This window comes from Rhinolophus sinicus, linkage group LG12 (genome assembly GCF_036562045.2).
Source record: "Rhinolophus sinicus isolate RSC01 linkage group LG12, ASM3656204v1, whole genome shotgun sequence".
In the NCBI taxonomy this organism is placed as follows: Eukaryota; Metazoa; Chordata; class Mammalia; order Chiroptera; family Rhinolophidae; genus Rhinolophus; species Rhinolophus sinicus.
The window spans coordinates 42890384-42909230 of record NC_133761.1 but is presented as its reverse complement, the minus strand read 5'-3'; the positions used below and the strand labels follow the sequence as shown (position 1 = coordinate 42909230).

Genomic DNA, 18847 nt, shown 5'->3' with positions numbered 1-18847 from the left:
ATTGTAGTTGAAGGCAATTATCACAATGTTAAAGAAAAAACTTTAAATAGTAAAAAGTTTCCTAATTCTGCTACTCTTCCATCATTCGTTTTTTATGACCTTTTCAAAGTATGCATTTGTGTTTTATAATGTAAATATTTTGTATTACTTTTTTGTATAATCTGTACTATTTTGTATTACTTTTCCACTTAATTTTATACTGTATTTCTCTACAATCTTATGATTGTAATAGCTGTATAATGTTCCCTGTGTTGTCCATTTATTGTTGTAAAACATATTTCTCTTGCAGTTGTGTTCAGAAATTAGATCAGAGTCTCTCTTTGTGCCAAAAATGATATTAATATATTGAAATTTGATATAGCACTTTCATCAACCTGTGATGCAATGGGTTGCTTTCAACTGGGAAATTTTTCATTGAGAATGTGTGGATTATAAGGTTGGACTGTTTCTCTGGTGATTCAGGCAATTGATGGGGCAGGAGTGGGGGCATGGGGGCAGCGATAAGATCAGACACTGCTGGCCCACAGAAGAAAGAGCTGAGTGGTCACTCAATACATTTTGACGTGGAGCGAGAGTGCCTTGGGCTCTCCCGCTGGCGCTTTTCTTGGTGGTTTCTCTCTTCTTACCTTTTGTTTTGATGCTTCCCAGCTTTTCCATGTCATGACACACGTGGCAGATCCTGTATGCGTGGCACTCTAGAGTAAACAGAAGCAAATATGAAGGTGTTAGGGTAGAGCTTGGGGAATATTCATCACATGGTCCTTACGTGATATAAAGACAAAATGCAAAGATTTATTATTAAATGCCAATCTTTTCAAATATTTTAATAAGAAACTTGACCCTGCTTTTCTAGGCCAAACTTTTTGTGTGTTGGGCTTTCTGTTTGAAAGTGATGCACACAATTCCTATTTAAGAGTTTTTCGTTTCCTTCAAGTTCTTGACAGCTGGTGTCATCAAGAAACTGTACAAATAGGTGGAAGCAAGTGTGCAAAGAACAGTTGTTGCTTCTTCTCCAGTTGACTCAAAGTCCTTTTCTCACTGTGAGTCATAATTTGCATAAATCAGTCCCCTTAAGTTGTATTTTAAAAGTACGACTGTTCTCTAACTGCTCTTCCTTTTCTTTTATTGGCAAATGCACTGATAGTCTTTCTTGGAGTAATGAAATTGGTTTTTATCCCAACATTACCTTGTCATGCCCCGTATTCAGAACAGCGGTGAAGTGTTCCTTCCAGCGTGCTTGGATGACGCTGTTAAAGTCAGGCCTGAACTAAGTATCGCAGGAGAATCATTGTCACCACATGCTATAGATGTCCACCTGTTCCTTGTGGAACCTTCACAGGTGCCAGAACTCCATTTTTAAACCAATAAATGGCCTTTAACAAATCTGCAGTAACTGTTCACACACAAACTTTTTGGGTTGAGTTCATTAACTCCTGGCAAGCGTTTTCTTGGACAGCCCGTGAACTCCAGTGTGAAGCGGCAGAGAATGGAATCTGATTCCATTAATAGAAAGCTGAGAACAAATGGGACTACAGGGGCTTAGATTTTATTAGAGTCACCATTTTTATAAGATCGTTTAATGTGAAGTTTGGATCTATGCATGAGGGCTAATTAAATTCCAGAATGAGCTTTTGATGTGAAGTTTTTGTACCTTCCTGCTGTCTTAGCTGCACAATCATGGAACAAACTTATAAGAAATTTCCTTAATCTTTGTTGTTTCAAAGTGTTCATTTGAGTATTTATCCAAATATGGTTTGTTTGGTGCATCTATAAAGGAAAAAAATGTTCTTGGAGTATCAGGGTTTCATATGAACACAATTCAAAGTTGAATACATCTGTTAGTCTTCCTAGAAAACGCTTGTTTTTAAAGGCTTATGAAAGTGAGTGATCTCTACATTGATGCCCTTATGTCACTTCCACATGTGTCAGTGTGTTGATGATAGTGTTCTTGAAAAGTGGAACCATTTCCTGATTTCTGTGCTTCTTTAGTCCCCATGCAGGGCTGGGAAACATAAGTGCTGTGCCATCTTTATGAGGCAGTTGGCAAATTGCTTAATTGTGTGACCTTGAGCTCACCTGATTCTGATCTGATTCTGGTGGAACTGAATTCATGAAAGAACGTCGTGTCTTATTTTTCATTAGCAGACAGCATTTAAACATTGCCCTGCACGTGATGTTTTAAACATCCTTAATGTAACTATATATGTGTGTCTGCCATGTAGGCAAAGCCTAGTCCTCACTGCATTGCTGTGTAGTGACTTTTTGTTTGCTGTGATTCACTGACTTTTGAGTTTAATAAAAAAACCAGCTTTGTGGTGGAAAATATTTGTAAAATTTTAAGTCACTATACTATAATGAGAATAGTAAATTATACCTTTATGGATTTTTAAAAAAATCAGATTTTTTGAGTTGAGACATCCAAGTGGACAGCACTGCAGTAAAGTAGCCATCTTACTCTGCTGTGACTTTGCATTCGCATAAAGTAAGTAACATTGGAAGATGGAAATAGTAGTTTCCATGTAATTCATGTACAATTCTGAAAACTTTATAAAATACAATTATTAGACTTGTATATTCAAAAATACTTCGAAAAATTGATTTTCTGAGCCCAGTTAGGTTGTAGAAATAAATACTAGTTTTTATTTGAAAAAAATAATTTATTATGACATTTCATAAAAAAAAAACTTTGACTTACGGTGAACATCTAAAGCCAATGATTGATAAAATAATAAAGCTGTATCAATAAAAAAACTAATAAAGCTATTATTTAATTTAGGAACCCTGTTACAATGATAACAACCACAATAGTTATAGATCCTTCCATACTGTTGGGAAAAAAAATTCTAGACAGAATATGCATTGAATAGAGCCATTCAATTTACTCTTTTTGGAATTTTTCTAAAAAATGTAAAATCCCAAGAGGCAAAAGAATGATGCCTGAATTCAGGAAGTTGCCAGTGTTTCAATATTTCAACTGTTTCAGACTTTTGAATGGCTGTATTTTAAAGGATTAAAAATTTTAATAGCCATAAAAATGGAACAGCTGTGATAGCTGGGGGCCCACCGGAAGCCATTCTCTATGGCTTAGCTGTCCTATGGCTTTGCCTTACTGAACCCCACATCTGGCTTTTTCCTTCCATTGGCTGCACCCAGTTGTCACTAGCCACGTCATCCTGCTGGCTTCCCATGGGAAGAACAGGCCAGGCAGAGCTGACTTGGATCTGCTAACCTTTACTATTCCTTAAGGTTTTCTAGCTGCACATTTGGCCAGCGTTTGTTGCTAATAATAACTGCTATGTATTAAGACTTATCATGTGCCAGGTACTGTGCAATGTGCCACAAACCCAAACATGAAAAGACATACCCTTGAGGATATGGTATTCCAGTGGGGTGACAAACATGCAAATGCAAAATAATGATGTAGCAAGAGAATTAATTTAATGAAATTATATCCACTTGGATGTCTGAAAGACATCTTCGACTCAAAGTTTCCAAACCGACCACATGTGCTCCCTCGATCCGTCCACGTGCCCCTCCCACAACTAAAAGGAACCCCTGGTCGTATCCCAGAGTCTCCCAGCTCAGTGAATGGCCCCCCTGGGGTCACATGAGTCTACATACCCCACACACTCAGTTCTATGTATAGACCTCCTAAGGATCTCCTGTGTCCATCTGCTTCTGGTCCTGTTCAAACCACAGCCGAGCCTTCCATCTGCCGATGACTGATGGGGCCGGAATATCCCCACACACGCACACACGTACCCCCATGCACGTGCGCGCACACACACACAGCATATATATACGTGCACTTTAAACACACATATTTTGCTGTTGCTTTTAGGTTAAGGTAAAAATCCTTAATAGGGTTTCTACCTACTTCTCCAGCCTTATCGTGGGACACATGCCATGTTCCCTGTCTCCCTCAGGGCCTTGGCACACTTGGCTCTCTGCCTGGCCCAGCAGTCACTCTGGGATTCCCCGCCCCTGTAGGTCTCAGGTACCTCTTCCATAGGAAGCACTTCCCAACCTCGTCTAGGTCTTCATGCATTTTCTGAAAGCATCATTTACTCTCTAGCACTTATTGAAGATGTGACTACATTTATACTTTGGTTCTTTGGCTCTGCTCCAAGAAAGCAAGACTCTTTCGCCTTCTGTGTTGGTTTTTGCTTACAGTGGTATTTTTGGCACATGGAACCAGACATGGCTGAGAGCATGCGATGAGTAAATATTTGTTGAATGAATGACTAACATCCATATGACATTTAGTAGGAACCAAGGAGAAGGAGCATATTTATTTTCCAGGGGAGGTTGTGAGGGGTCAGAGGAGAGGGAGCGTTTGAGCTGAGACTGAAACACTTTCATGGGCACAGAGGCAGTGGATTTGCGTTTCAGGAGGGAGGGCAGCATTTCACATGCCCTGAGCTCTGGGGGTGTGTTGCATGTAGGGAACTGTCCAGAGTGCTGAGTCTAGAGTAGCAGTCGGGAGTGGGGGAGCAGACGAGACAGGGCTGGACAGAAAGGCAGGAAAAGGATCGGCAGTTTTTGCAAAGGCATTTAGATGTTACCTCATTATTTTTCAAGTTGCGAGTTGCTTCCCTTTAGTAGGGCCTGAAATTAACTGGCGAATCAAAACTAGCACTGTTTTAAAAATGAAATACATTAGACTAGAAAAATGTTACATTACAGCATGTTTGGTAAGGCTACATATGACTTAGTGGCACTTTTGTTTCTGATATGTGTGTATATGTGTGTATGTTATGTACGTATGTATGTGTATACTGGGTTGCAATGTAAAAAGTATTTCTTATTATGGGTTAGAGCAAAAATGTGTTTGAATGTCTCTGTTGTAGATATTGGGGAGCCAGTGAATAATTTCAGCCAGAGGAGTGACAGACGTTAGTGTTCGACAGGTGACCTTAGTGTGTGTCTGGAATTGAGATGGGAAGACACAGGAAAATGTGACAACTGCTTCAGTGGCCTACGCGAGAGAGGAAGGCGGCAGTAGGGTAGTGCGATGCCTGGGGAAGGACAGGCACCAGATTTACCAGGAGGTGAAACTGCCAGGACTTAATGGGTAGATATGTTGGTTGGGGAGATAGGGGTGACTCCGGAGTGGCTGGATGTGTGGAGATGACAATCATGTCAGTGGAATAACTATTTAAATACACCTTCTCCTAATTCACCTGACATGACATTTTTCTTAGTTTCAGGATGAAAGCTTCTTGCATAGTATCTTTTGAGACATTACAAATCTGAGAGTGGGTTTTCCTCCAACTGGAGAATGTCATCCTGGGATAAGCTGTGTGGGCTCCCTGCACCCTGCCCAGCCTGGCCAAGGTGCTGTTCTGTTCAGTGTCCCATCTTCTGGCCAGGGTTTTTGCTATGGAAAACAGGAAGACAGCCTGACTTGCATTCCTCAGTGGGTGACTGTTTTTCCTGCTCCTCCTCTCCACCTGTACCTGCATCCCTCTCCTGCTTTCCTTTAAGCAGGAAGGATATTTAAATGTTTCAAGTGTTAACCTCTGAGTGGCAGGATGAGAGGGTGCCCTCTCCTTTCTTTTTGTGCTTCATTTTCTAAATTTATAAGAAATTTATTGACTGTTCAATAAAACTTTTTATTTATAATAAAATTTTCTGTTTTCTATATTCCTTGAAACTTAGTATCTGGAGAGTTTTATTCTGTGCACACACTGCCCCACATGATCATATATCCATGTTACTTGTAGCTGCCATTCCTTTGGAGTTCTGTCACTTGTACTTTGTTTCCACTTAGCAAATACCATGCCAGTTACATATAAGTTATAAATCACAAGTATAGAACTATACGGGAGCCAGGGAGGTGACCTAAATGAGCAAAGTGCGTTGATGTGCGGTGGATGGGCTTGTGGTAAACTGACGAATACACACCCTTCATTTGAAGAGGCAGCCAGGACTTAGTGCTAGTTATTGCTTGTCATGTGAGAATGCCAAAATGTGGGTCTATCTTCGTTGAATTTTCCAAGGGAGGCTAGAAACCTGTAATTGTTTACTTGAATTTCCCCAATTTTCCACACACTGTGAGGCCAGTCTGCTCGCTGGCAGTGAGGCAGCAAGTGGTCACTTGATGTACCTCCTTCAGTTTAAAGTAGCTTTTTTTTTCCCCCCAGTGCATGGCGTCTTCTCCCACTTGCTCATCCTTAAAGTTGATGTGTCTTTTTTTCCCAATACTGGCAAACACCCTCTCTCAGATTTGAACAGAACCGTAGATTAGCCTATAAGATGCCTCGTCTGGTACAGTTCTGATAAATTCTTTAGCCGTGTCAAGAGTTTCACCCAGGGCCTTATAGCCAGAGGCTGTTTACTCCTTTCTTCAATGTTCAGGGAAGGATCCAGAGATGAGGTCAAAACTGCAAGGCTAAGTGGAGTCGGGAAGCGTTTCACTCAGTGAGTGGGGCAGCTCAGACCTCTGACCTGGGTGCAGAGCCTGGCAGGGGCAGCAGGCGCTGCCCTTGGTCCTGAAGGTTTTGTGTCTGGTCCATCGGAGAGGAGGTTGCAGAAAGGGTCTGTTTTTTATTCTGACCCATTCGTATAAGGACTGTGTTACCCCCCAGCAGACTGTGGAGCCGACTCGTGTCTTCGTTTCTCACTGTGCTGGCACTGAGGGGTCTTTTCCTGCTCAGATTATGTCATGAGTGTATGAAAGGAGACAAAGTAGGAAGAGATGTTACTACCCAATCCTTTACTCATATCCGTTTACTTCTCTGAGCCTCTACTGTCTCTGTAAGACATGCTTGCTGGTGCTGCCAGACATAGAGTTGTCCAGGGGGTTACATTTTAAATGAGATGACTGTGAAAGAAGCTAGGAAGAGATCAGTATGGGTCTCCCTATTTTAGTATATATATATATATCTTTTTAATGCAAAACTCTTACTGCATGTCTCATTCAAATGAGCTTTAGGATCACAGACTTTCCTGGTTGGGGACTGAATATGGACTTACGAGTGTCATAGCATAAAGTAGAGCTGTCACTTGTGGCATTAACATGCTTTAAGCAGAAACTGATTTTTGTTTTGTTTTGTTTTGTTTATGGTTTTTGACGTGTTTCTGTTTTGGTCTGACTAGGAGGAGCCTGATCTGGTTAGTGCAATTTATGGCCGAGGGATAGCCTATGGAAAGAAGGGCCTACATGTGAGTATGGAATAGTGACGCTTGCCGTAGTGCCTACCTGACCTGACGCGGACGAGGGTTTGATGGAACTACTCACTGTCCGTTCAGCTCCGATGGAACACGCAGTGTGTCGTTCCACTTCACAAATGAGCAAAGGTCCATAGAGGGTTTTCACAGGATCAAATGGCCAGGAAGCAGGGCCTGAGAAGCTGTACCCAGGTCTTCTGTAGTCAATTTGGCCATACTTTCTGGTCCACAAGGACAGTCTTTGCCAGCCTAAACTTTACCTCATGATGAACTGGACATAGATCAAGAAAAGCATGAGACCCTGACTGAGTCCCTAAGAAACATTCCTTAGTAGACGTGGAGACAAGGCACCAGTTATCCAGCGGGACTCAGAGTTTTAGTTCCATTCACGATTCTTCAAGGGTGAATAGAAGAACAAATGTTTTTTTTGTAAAATTTACTTTTGTTTGTTATCATATATTATAATTCCCCCAGATAGGTGTATCTCTGGAGACTTATTCCCCTTTTTTCTCTGAGGAATGCAGGAAGAGGGTTATAAGAAGTCTATTTTGCTCAACAGAGGCACCATGGTATAAAAATAAAGCCTTTCCTCAGATTATATAGTAAATAAGGAAATGGTCTAAGATTCAGATCTCCACATTTTCAGTCTAGAACATGCTACATAAACTTTTTCTGTTGTCTTATTGTATATTAAAAGTACTAAAATGAAATTATGCTTTGAGGGAGAAACATCACTTTTGTATCTTTGCCAATTAAAAAAGTTGTGCTAATTGGGTGCTGGCCTATTGGAGAAATTTTATGTAATATTTGTATACTTCTGAGACATAGACGACTGAGAATGAACTCAGGTTTGGGAATGGTGGGGGTGCTTAGGAAGGTAGCAGGGCATCAATAAATGACCAAGTTGCCCTAGTGGAAGCCAAAGATAAGCAATGTCTTCCTAACTCTCATCTGTTTTAATTTTATATCTTGACATGAAATTTGCTTGTATCTTTAATGCATTTTTAATATAAAAATGACATGCTTATATAATTTTAATGTCAAAGTAACTTGCAAATTTTAAAGAGAACTTACCTAGACTTGTTACAGTGGAGGTGTGTGGGCTCAGGGCTTTGATTGACACTGACTTGGCCCCTTCTGTACCCGTATTGCCGCCGGTCAGCATCGTTTTGCATGCTGGTATCCACATTTTCATCCCTTCCAATTCGTTGATTCAGTGTTTAAATCGGGTAAATGTAGAAACTATCCTGCCATCTGTGGAGTGTGGTATAGGTAGTCAGGCCCAGCATGCTGTTGCTGGGTAGGGAGAGTTGAGTAAGTTAAACAAGGGTAACGTAACTTATTTAACTTGGCAGACCTGTCGTCATAAGCTAAATTCATATTTATTGCTAAATAAGTAGTTATATCGTTACTAAATTATGAGTTATTTCAGAAAATCTATTCAAGCCTGTTCTGAGTAACAGTGGATCTCATACTAAGCTAATGCCTTTTCAAGGACATTAAGAATGCCGAGCTCGCTCTGTTTGAACTGAGCCGAGTAATTTCCCTGGAACCAGACCGTCCAGAGGTGTTTGAGCAGCGAGCAGAAGTGAGTGCAGTTTTCTTTCTCCCTCTGTCCTTATTGGATTAGTTGAATCTCAGATTTTTTTCCCTGTTATTACTTGTAAATTTTAAAGCTCCCTTATACCTATTGTATTTTCTTCCTCAGTACTTAATGCTTTTAAAAATGGTTGAAATTACTAGAAAACTATGGGCCAAGTGATACTTCTGATTTAACGTATAATACTAATACTTAGCATTAGAATATGCATTTCTGATGTGTACTATCAGTGTTCATTGAAAAATATATCACATATGACATTTATTGTATATATACATACTTTAGCAAGACTTAATATGACAGTGTGGTCAAAACGAAATGTACAGCCCTTAGAAGTAGGTGTGTGTGTGTGTGTGTGTGTGTGCGCGCACGCACGTGCGTGCTTATATAAAATATTCATAAAACATACCAATCTGCATAGAGACACAGATCAGGTAAGGCTGACTATAACCAGACCTTCAAGAAACTTCTAACTTGAGCTGGAGACAGATCAGTAACGGTGAGAATTCCAGGAATTCCAGGTAATTCTTGTGCGAGGAGACACTAAGAGGAGGTGCTTCTCCAGGAAAGGCGTGGCCTGCCGGAGTTCCCAGCGAGCTTGGCCAGGGTGTTGCGGTGTCCACAGAGGTCTCACTGAGGAGGTGACAGGAGAGCCCATCAGATCCCACATCCTGGGGGACAAGGTCGTTCGGAAGGGTGTTCAGATCAGAGAAAAGAATGTGTGCAAAGGGACCCCTTTTAATGTTTTTAAATGAAAACGTTACTGTTTTCATAAAATAATAGTAAGCTATCCATGTTTAGCCATGTTAAATGCTTTAGAGTTTATGTTAATGTGTTTAACCTGAATAAAACTTAACTTTTAACCATCTGATCTGGTGGGATTTCATAGTTGAACTAAAGAGGAAAAATTACTTCTTTTTCCTCTTGGGAGAGAAAACTTAGCAAGTAAAGGAAGCATTAAGTGTTTTAGTAATTTAAAACTACTTGTGATGTTTTGTTCTCAAAATTATAGGGTCTCAAATTATATAGTTCAGTTTCTGAAAGTGAATTTTATGTTTTATTGGGGATTTGGCTTTCTCAATAAAATTCTTCCTCAATTCATAGTATTATAATTCATGACCTGTGGTCTGTGTCGGACGGTAACCCTGAGGGCTCATTACTGCAGAGGAGTCTGGCTGGCACTTCTTGAGAGCATTTGGTGGCTAATTTGTCATCATCTGCGGGGGTGGGGGGGGCGAGGCTTTTTCTCTCTGTTATTCTGATGTTATGTGAAAATGTTATGATAAAGCATGAATTTAATTTCTAAGTTTTCTTAGAAAAATGACTTAGTAGGCAGATTTAAAAATTTTGAAAGTCTAATAAAAAGCTCATTGTGTATCCAAAATGATATTGGTAACTAGAAAAGTAATTTTCATTTATCTTAAAAATACGTAGTAATATCCCCCTTTTCCAACGTTATTGGGCATTATTGCCCCTACATAGTGATTTTTCCAGCTAAATTATAGCATACCATTTATATATGTCAGAAATTATTTTATGAGAAATCTTTCACTTTCATACTTTCCAAAATAGTCTATATTTAATGAACATAATTACACATTCTTAGTTACTCAGGTCATTTTTCTGCGTATTGATGACTGTGCTGGGCTGTCATAATTCAGTTACGTACCTAGGGGTTAATAAACTAGGTGGGGATGTTTTTCCTTCCAAAACATAACCCCAACCACTGTGCTTTTGAATTCTCAGGCATCCTTTCGTTTCTTTCCTCTTTCTGTACCGTTCTTGCTACTGGTAATGTGCCTGCCTGAATCCTGTCTCTTGCTGGTTTTAAGTTCCTGCAGAGTAGGAACCAGGTAGTAAAACTTGACAAAAAAGACCTATATTATAAGAACAAAATAAACCCTAACTTAAGGACATTTGTTCAGGATAAAATGCTTGAGCTTGGTTGCATGGATGCTGATACCCATGTTGGATTTCCTTATGTCTTTTCAGTGTGCTTTTGTATTCTGAACTGTCTTCTATATTGTCATGTTGCCTGAACATAACTGATGCTGGACCAAAAGAGCTCTCCAAGCAGGCTTACAGATGTTCTTTCTCCTACTTTGCAGATCATGACTGAAGAGTTAAGACTTTTAGCACACAGGGCTTACAAAACACCTGGAATCTTAGAAATTGTCATTTAGCACTTACTACCTCAGAGGACATAGCTGAAGGTCATGGAGGACACTATCAGTGTTCAACAGTTTCTCTATTTTAATCGTTCAAAGTTTTTTTTCAGACTGATTTTGACATGCCAAATTTTGATCTGAAAGAGAAATTACAGGTTGAGAAACAAAAGGTCACATTTCAGGAAAAGCGACACGTGTGATAACCCAGAACGTGACACAATCACAAGGCAATCGCTGTAGTCATGTACTTCAGCAGCCTCCCATGGCTTGATGCACTAGTGGTCCCTCAGCTTGCTGACCTGGAATCGCGCTGCTTAGTACGTGGGGTCTGGTCTGCTGAGAGGGTCGTACTGAGAGAGGAGAATGTTGAAGTATAATTGAAAAGTCAAAAACATTGGCAGTTTTAGGGTTGATAATTGGAAGTGTTCTTCCCTAATTACATTTTTGGGTTTATAGATTCTGTCCCCTCTGGGACGAATTAATGAAGCAGTGAATGACCTCACTAAGGCTATCCAACTTCAGCCCTCAGCACGGCTGTACAGACACCGGGGGACTCTGTACTTCATATCAGAGGTGAGGAACGTTTGCCTTGATACATTTCCTTTCGTGATGGTAAAGATTTCGCTTTCCCTTCTACTTCAGAAAGCTACTATAGATTTGGGTTTGGGGCTGTGTAGTAATATGTTTGTGATACAAGACAGTTCTAAGAGCATTTTCTTTACCTGAAGGTGAAGCCATACAGAAATAATAAGTACCAAGAACACATTTTCTTGCTTGAGGTGTTGGCAATAACTAATTCTGGACTAGGGGGAAGAAAGAAAGAGAGAGAAAAAAGAAATTTGGTTCACAGGTATTGCTGTAGCCTTTCCTGGAGATGTCAGCATAGGGAAGCAGGTATGCCTGTTATTAGTGTGAGTGTTAAACTTAGAGGTACAATTTATGTTCTTTCGGGTACCACAACCCAAGAACCATCACCTGACCTGATACGGCTTCTGAGACTAAATGTAGCTTCTGTAAGTGACCCAAATCTGAGAAGATTCTCTCTTATCGTCATAGTGATATTTATGATTGCCACAATTCTTTTTGGATTTATAGTAATTTTCATAACAGTTTTCTAATGCAAAAGAAAATTATTTTAAAAATCTCAGCATAATACATTTTAGGGTTGATCTATGCATGATTATTTTAGAAGTATTCAGTATAATGTTAGTACCAGAAAATAATTTTTAAAGTTACTCTAACATTATGACTTTAATAGCATTTAAAATGGTATTCTTTTTATAATTGAAACAGTATGCTTAAATTAAACCTTTGTGAATTTGTCCCATCAATTTCCTAAGAAAATCAACTATTTCAACAAACAGTATAAGCATTCAACTTATAATATTTGTGGTCATGAAATGTTTCCTTTAAAGCCAAAAAGGGCACAGAATGAATTGGGATTTTTTTCTTACCAATCAAAAATAGGAAATGTCCAAATATCTAATGAATACTACTTTTATTTTTTTTCCACTCTCCTTTTTATAGGACTATGCAACAGCCCATGAAGACTTTCAGCAGTCCTTAGAGCTGAACAAAAACCAGCCTATAGCTATGCTATACAAAGGTTTAACTTTCTTTCACAGAGGACTTTTGAAGGTGAAAGTGTTGTGCAGTATGTGTACTGTAGAATGATTCTGCTTTTATTTTGCGGGGGGGAAGAATTTAGTAGAATTTAGTTCGGTGTGTTTTAAAATGATATCTAGTATATCTAATTAGTTTATCTCAAAAGGTAGTTTGAATCAACGTGTTTATTGAGCTCCTACGATTGGAAATTACTTGGAGGAGAGTCCATAAGTGGAGAAGATAAAATGTTAGTAAGAGGGAGAAATAATGCTTTACACTTACAAAAGATACAATTTTTTCCACATATAATTTATCGTATGGTAAATACACTAAAGAAAGTAACATAAGCTATGCACTAAAGAAAGTAAAAGAAACAAAGTGCTTAAGAAACAGAGATAAGAAAGATTCATTTAAACTATGGAGTTAGAGAAAGTTTCACAGAACAGGTAGACTTCGTCCTGGGCCTTGCAGGCAGGTGGGATTAGGTGGGGGAAGAAAGGCACTGCAGGCAGAGAGGAAAGCGTGGGTGATGACAGACATGGACATATAGCCCGTGGGTGGGACAGGAAGTCGGCATGAGTGTGAGGGAGACAGGCTGGATCAGTGGTGGAGGGGAGGGTCTAACATGCCTCCAGCACGATGCTGAGCATTTCACTTTAATTTGTAGGCTCAGGGGAGCTCTAAAATCTAGATCTGGGGAGAAATATATGGTTCAGACCAAATCTGTCATTTAGGAAGTGGACTCTGACACGACAGTGGCCAAGGAGGTTAGGGACAGAGGTACTGATGAGCAGACTTGGCTGGCGCCCCAGGTCAGAGGTCATTAGATGACTTGGGCTCCTCCGAAGGCAGTGGAAGCAGGTGGGGGGCATCTCTGAGGTGCATCCATCACACACTGTCCCCTGAAGACTGCTGTGGGGGGCAGTGAGGGACATGGGAAGGCATGATCTTATCTGACTCCACATGTGGGAGAAGTGTCACCTCCAGCCTGTCCCTTCCTCCTGCCCTGGGTTCTGCAGTCTCTGAGCACATGGTGAGAACACTGTGCAGCAGGCTTATGTTCTGCCAGGAGTGGGCAGGCCAGAGCCAGGGCTGAGAGCCCTGGGTCCCTCATCTTGGCCCTCCGTGCCAGAGGCCTGGCCCACACAGAGTCAGTGCTCTAGTGCAGGATACATCAGAACTGCCCAACTGCAGACCTGCATGCCTACGAGCCCAACACAGGCAGTCTAGACAGGTGGAAAACACATCATTCTGACTCAGACATCAGGAGAGCTTCACAAGGAAGGTTGCAAGCTGTGGCGAATTTCTGTAGCGTGTGGCGGGGGTGTGCACTGGAAGAGAGAACAGCATTTTATTGTTGGAAAGAGCCCTGAGGGTTCGCGCGCGCACACACACACACACACACACACACACACACACGGGTGGGGTACCTTTAAAAATTTAAAAAGGCCACATATAAACCTCGGTGTGACGGACACAGCCTGTCACATAGTAGCTGCTCAATAAGCATTAGTGGAATGAATGGATTTCAGGAAGAAAGCTTTGCATTTGGACGTGGCACTCTCGCTCTGAGTCCTGTTGACTGCCTGGACAAGTTACCTAAACTCTTCCAGCCTCTCCTTCCACATCTGTCAAGTAGAGATGATTCTACTCTCTGCCTCTTGAAGCGATTGTGAGGATAAAATAAAATAACATATGAGTAGTACTTTATAAGGTATAAACATGAATCAGTTATTAATTATTATAGATTATTTTACATGTGAAAATTTAATCTACATTTCATAGACTCCGAAAAACTTAACTCCCGTCCTCTAAAAATCAAACCAAAAAGAAGCTTGTAGACTTTACTCCATACACCTCATACCTTTTTTGCAAGTGTGTGGAAGGCAGTCGTGACCAGGTCTGTCCCTCAGGGCTGAGTCACAGCCACAGGTGGCTGTTCCGAACGCACCGTGAGCAGCTGCCAGACGGGCCTCTAGGTAATTCTGCGTCTGCCCTGCACTCTTCTCATCCTCTCCCAGTCGCCATCTATTAAAAAGTTCAAGGCCACAGTTCTGTGTTCAGAGTATTCCCCTCAAATGTCTATCTTATGGAGGGGAAAAGATTTGAATACAAAAAATACCGACTATTAGTATTAAGAAGTTAAAAGTATTTTTTTAAGCAAACAAATGCAAACACATGATTGTACTTGTAACTGTAAAGCCAGGTTTAGGCATGTGGGCAGGGCTGTCTGTGTTTTTTTCAAAATGAGAACTTTTCAGAAAAGAGCTACAACAGAGACACTAACTACAAATTGGACAAGGACTAAAATTCATTTTGGTTTATTCCAAATCCTCATGGTGAGATCCTAGAAATGGTGTTTTCGTTCCCCAGCGTTAGAAGCCCCTCAGTAAGCCAAGCTTACCAAAATTATGTGACCCTTTCTCCTTTCACCATGCTCGTAAACACAGCATTCAATGTGTGTAATAGATGGGAACTTTTTCTTTGCATTTTTATAGATCTGCTGTCCAAGGAGGTCAGAGTGTGTACGTATTGTCTCATTCGTCCCAACGGCATCCCCATGAAGTATATAGAAGGAGCAGAGGGTGTCCCAGTTACACAGATTGGAAAACTGAGACAGCGGTGAAATGCCTTACTTAAATTCATCAACGTAGTTTAGCTCTATCTCTGTTTCTCTTGTTAAAACTAGACACAGGTATTAAATGGACTGATGAGTCTGAGCTGTCTTTATGTCCTGAAGGGGGTCTCTCCAGGTCAACCGCAAGTTAGAAATTAATTAAGTGGGTAATGGCTTATTCGCTTTACGATATACATTAGAAATATATTAGGCAATATTACATGACAAATTTCACAGCTGCCCAATTCAATAGACATATCAGACATCTTGGATATTCCTAGGGGGAAAAAACAGCAAGCATTTTTCTATTGAATTCTCTGTTTTATCTGTGTTGCAAGGATATTTCAGAAATGATGCATTCCGAGCATGTTTTCATCACCTTTATTGTGAGAGTTGCCTGAGACTGTTCTAGTTACAGTGAACAGCCTGGGTGGTTGCTGGCCGCCCCAACACCAGTGAGGAAGATGGAGACTTGAAACTGGTGGTGAGGGCATTCGTTACACAAACGAATTCAGAGCCAGTTCTTATGCTTAGAGATTGATTCATTCAAACGTAGTTTCTTTGTTCCCAATGGCTTAAAATCTTGATTCTGCTATGTCCCCTCTTTGGCAGAATGAGGTAGAGAGCTGTGCAGTGATTAGACAGGAACCCTGAAACCAAAGCCTCTTAAAAGCTGAAGAGAAATCAGACTGAAGAGCTGTGCGTCCGAGCGTGCTGTAAGTGCCGTGGGCAGCAGGTGTCCCCAGGCATCTCCGCTAGGTGTCCACAGACACTCCAGACTACCGCGCCCGGCTGCACTCATGACCCCTGCCACCCCGTCTGCCCACCTGGTCACCGTCCTTCGTACTGTCCTTCCTTCTGTTGGTTCGCACTCTTGCCCCCACCCAGGCTCCTCAGCTCCAAAGGCCTCCCTATCTCCCCTTCCTCCCCCTCCCCCCCCAAACAGCCACCAGGTTCTGTCTCAGTCTGCCTTTCCAGATGTCTCCTGAATTGGACCCTTTCTCTCCCGAGACACTGTCTCCATTTGAGCTTTCATTATCTCTTGTCTGGACACTGCTGTCACCTCCTTCTTGGGCCCCATTCTCCCCCACTCCAGTCTGTCTTCTCTATTGTTGCCAGCAGAATCCTCTAGAGGACATTTAGTGGAGTCGCACACCTACCCACAGCCCCTAGGCCTCGTTGCCTGAGGGGACGGGCCGGACTGCAGAGTGTGGCAGACGCCCTTCCCTCTCAGGTCCCAGCTGACGCACTGGTGCAGCCCCTGTCTTATGCACTGGCGTGCCCCCCCATCTTTTCCCTCTGACCACTTCCACCGTGCACCCCGCACACCTGCCACCCATGTTCCCCACCGATCCTGAGCCCTGTGCCACTGGCCATACCACTTCCTCTGTGGAAGAGGCCCTCTCTCTTTACCCAGTTCCTTCTCGTTCTCCAAGACCCGGTTCAGTCATTACTTCCTCTCTGAAGCCTGTCCTGGTGTCCCCAGGTTCAGTTAGCTGTTTCTTTCCCTTTATTCCCAAGACTTTGAGTCATGTCTCCACTGTAGTTCTTAGTTTGTGTTCTAATAACCTGGTTATATAGCTTTCTAAGTAGACTGAGTTCCTAGAGGACAGAGATAATGACCTGCTCATCTTTGTGTCCCCTGTTCCTCACCCTGCCTGGGCACATAGTAGGCGCTCAATACATGTTTGTTGAATTAAAAATATAGTTGTAACTTTTAAAAAAAATCACGACTATGCCACAACAGGAAGCCTAATTAATAAGTGGTCTTTAACATTTCTGAAATATTAAAATTTGTCTGTTCTCATCTTTCTAACAAACAGTAGATATTCAGTTGGCTTCCTTCGCAGTTTGTTGTCCCATTGTTGCCTTTGAAGCATTTTAAAAAGCCAGCCTCTCTTGCCCTGCTGCTGTCTCACCCCCTACCCCGCCAGCCAGAGAAACAAGAAGCAGAGAACGAATGACTTTTTGAAAAGACTTCGGATTGTTGTTGCTTTTGCAAACTGATTTTGTGTGCCTACCAAATCATTAAATATTTATTGAGTGCCTACCATGTGCAAGGCATGTGATATCTTTAGTAGTTTTCTGCTATGAGTTATCTAATCAGGTACGACATGATTATCACAGAAGTTTTAAAGTCTCTCATGATACTTTGTCGCTGTTAAGATACATCTTTTCTTTGGGAAATGTGTGAAATGTCTTCATTATTTTTTGTAACAGTAAACAATCAAATTGTAATAAAAAATACATTCGAGACCAGCTTAAGGCCAGGGTGTTTGTTCTGAAACAAATCGGTACATTTTATTAACCGTTCTCACAAGAAGAGCCCACAGCGTCCAGGCGCACTGTGTTTCCTCGGGGCTTGTCCCCAAGGCAGAGTACCCGGTGGCCTTAACCGCAGCCCTGGACTTGTGCCGACACACGCTAGGCCGCAAATGCCCCAACTGTGAGGTGTCTGTTTTATTTTGTTTTACTATTTCTTTCTCCTGGTAGATCGTAGGAATACTTCTGGTAGCCAATCTAGGAGCCTTTTTACTTATTTTACAAACAATTTCACATTGGGCTTGCTTTTCTCTCTCTTTTGTTGGTACAGTTTCAACGCTGCTATTAATAGTTATGATCATTTTGAGTTATTTCACACAGCTGTCAGGCTTACTTTTGTTCCACGGGGCTTTTATTAATTAAGGAAATGATACTAATATGCAGGTACTATCATTAGACTGAAACAGACAGTGAGGAGCTATTTCCCATTTTGAAAGGGAGAGGCTCAAGGCTCTGCTATTGTTCATAGTTTTGTTCATGAGTTTGTTTACTACTAAAATTAAATCCTCCTGACTCATAGTTTATTGTACTTTCTATCTCCTTTTTTAAAAAGTGCTCCTATTAAAAAAAAAAAATCACTGAGAGACAATGTATAATATCTATTTTAAGTCCTTTAGTGATTAAGTAAAAGTCAATTTTAACAGTTATGCAAATGAAATAATTTTCTGTATACTTTTTACAGGAAGCTATTGAATCCTTCAAAGAAGCTTTGAAGCAGAAAGTTGATTTTATTGATGCATATAAAAGTTTGGGGCAGGCCTATAGGTAAGTCAAGTAATAACAGTTGGGTATGAGGGAGACTGTAGAGTGGGGAAGCAAGATAGCCTCATACAATAGTGACGCATTTTTTAACCAGAAGAAACTGTTGTTCTGAATCATACAGGCATTTACACACTTGTTGAGCTCTTCTCTGGAATATAGAAGGAACCATGTGTCAGAGGGTATCATGATGCATGTTGTTATATCTTAAAACCACTTTGGGGTGTATGTATTGGTCTAGAAAACGTTAGTTCTTCACGGGCTATCATTTTGAACAGTGGCCTTAAAGCTATTGCATTAACATAGATGCTGCTATTTTTTAGGGCACAGCTAAAGCTGGTGCCCACGTCACTGTGATCTGTTTGAGGATTCCTAGAATAACAGAGGCATGGAGACGTTACAGTCATGATGCATCTGTCAGGAATGAAACACTGTGCTGGGCCCTGGCTTCCGACTCCAGGCATTGCCATGACCGGGAGAGCGATTCTGACTTTGGCTCTGAAAAAATTATACGCTCTGACTTATGCAAAGTACTATAAAAGTTAGAACAGAAAGACCCTAATGGAAATCCCCTTCAAAATTCTGTTAGGTACCTCATTCAGG

The 18847-nt window shown here is 41.2% G+C and overlaps 1 protein-coding gene across 12 annotated transcripts in view; it reads left to right on the top strand.

The window, feature by feature from the left end:
- The window catches only part of TTC13 (tetratricopeptide repeat domain 13), a 76595-nt gene that overhangs the window by 22638 nt on the left and 35110 nt on the right, over window positions 1-18847 (top strand). For 9 of the 12 annotated variants that reach the window (XM_019757357.2, XM_019757356.2, XM_019757355.2 and 6 more), the window contains 5 exons: window positions 7102-7167; window positions 8669-8761; window positions 11398-11514; window positions 12469-12579; window positions 18168-18250. In XM_019757357.2, the coding sequence (XP_019612916.2) occupies window positions 7102-7167; window positions 8669-8761; window positions 11398-11514; window positions 12469-12579; window positions 18168-18250 (470 nt within the window). The remainder of the gene's footprint in view (window positions 1-7101; window positions 7168-8668; window positions 8762-11397; window positions 11515-12468; window positions 12580-18167; window positions 18251-18847) is intronic. The other 3 variants (XM_019757360.2, XM_019757362.2, XM_074316448.1) reach the window with 1 other exon arrangement.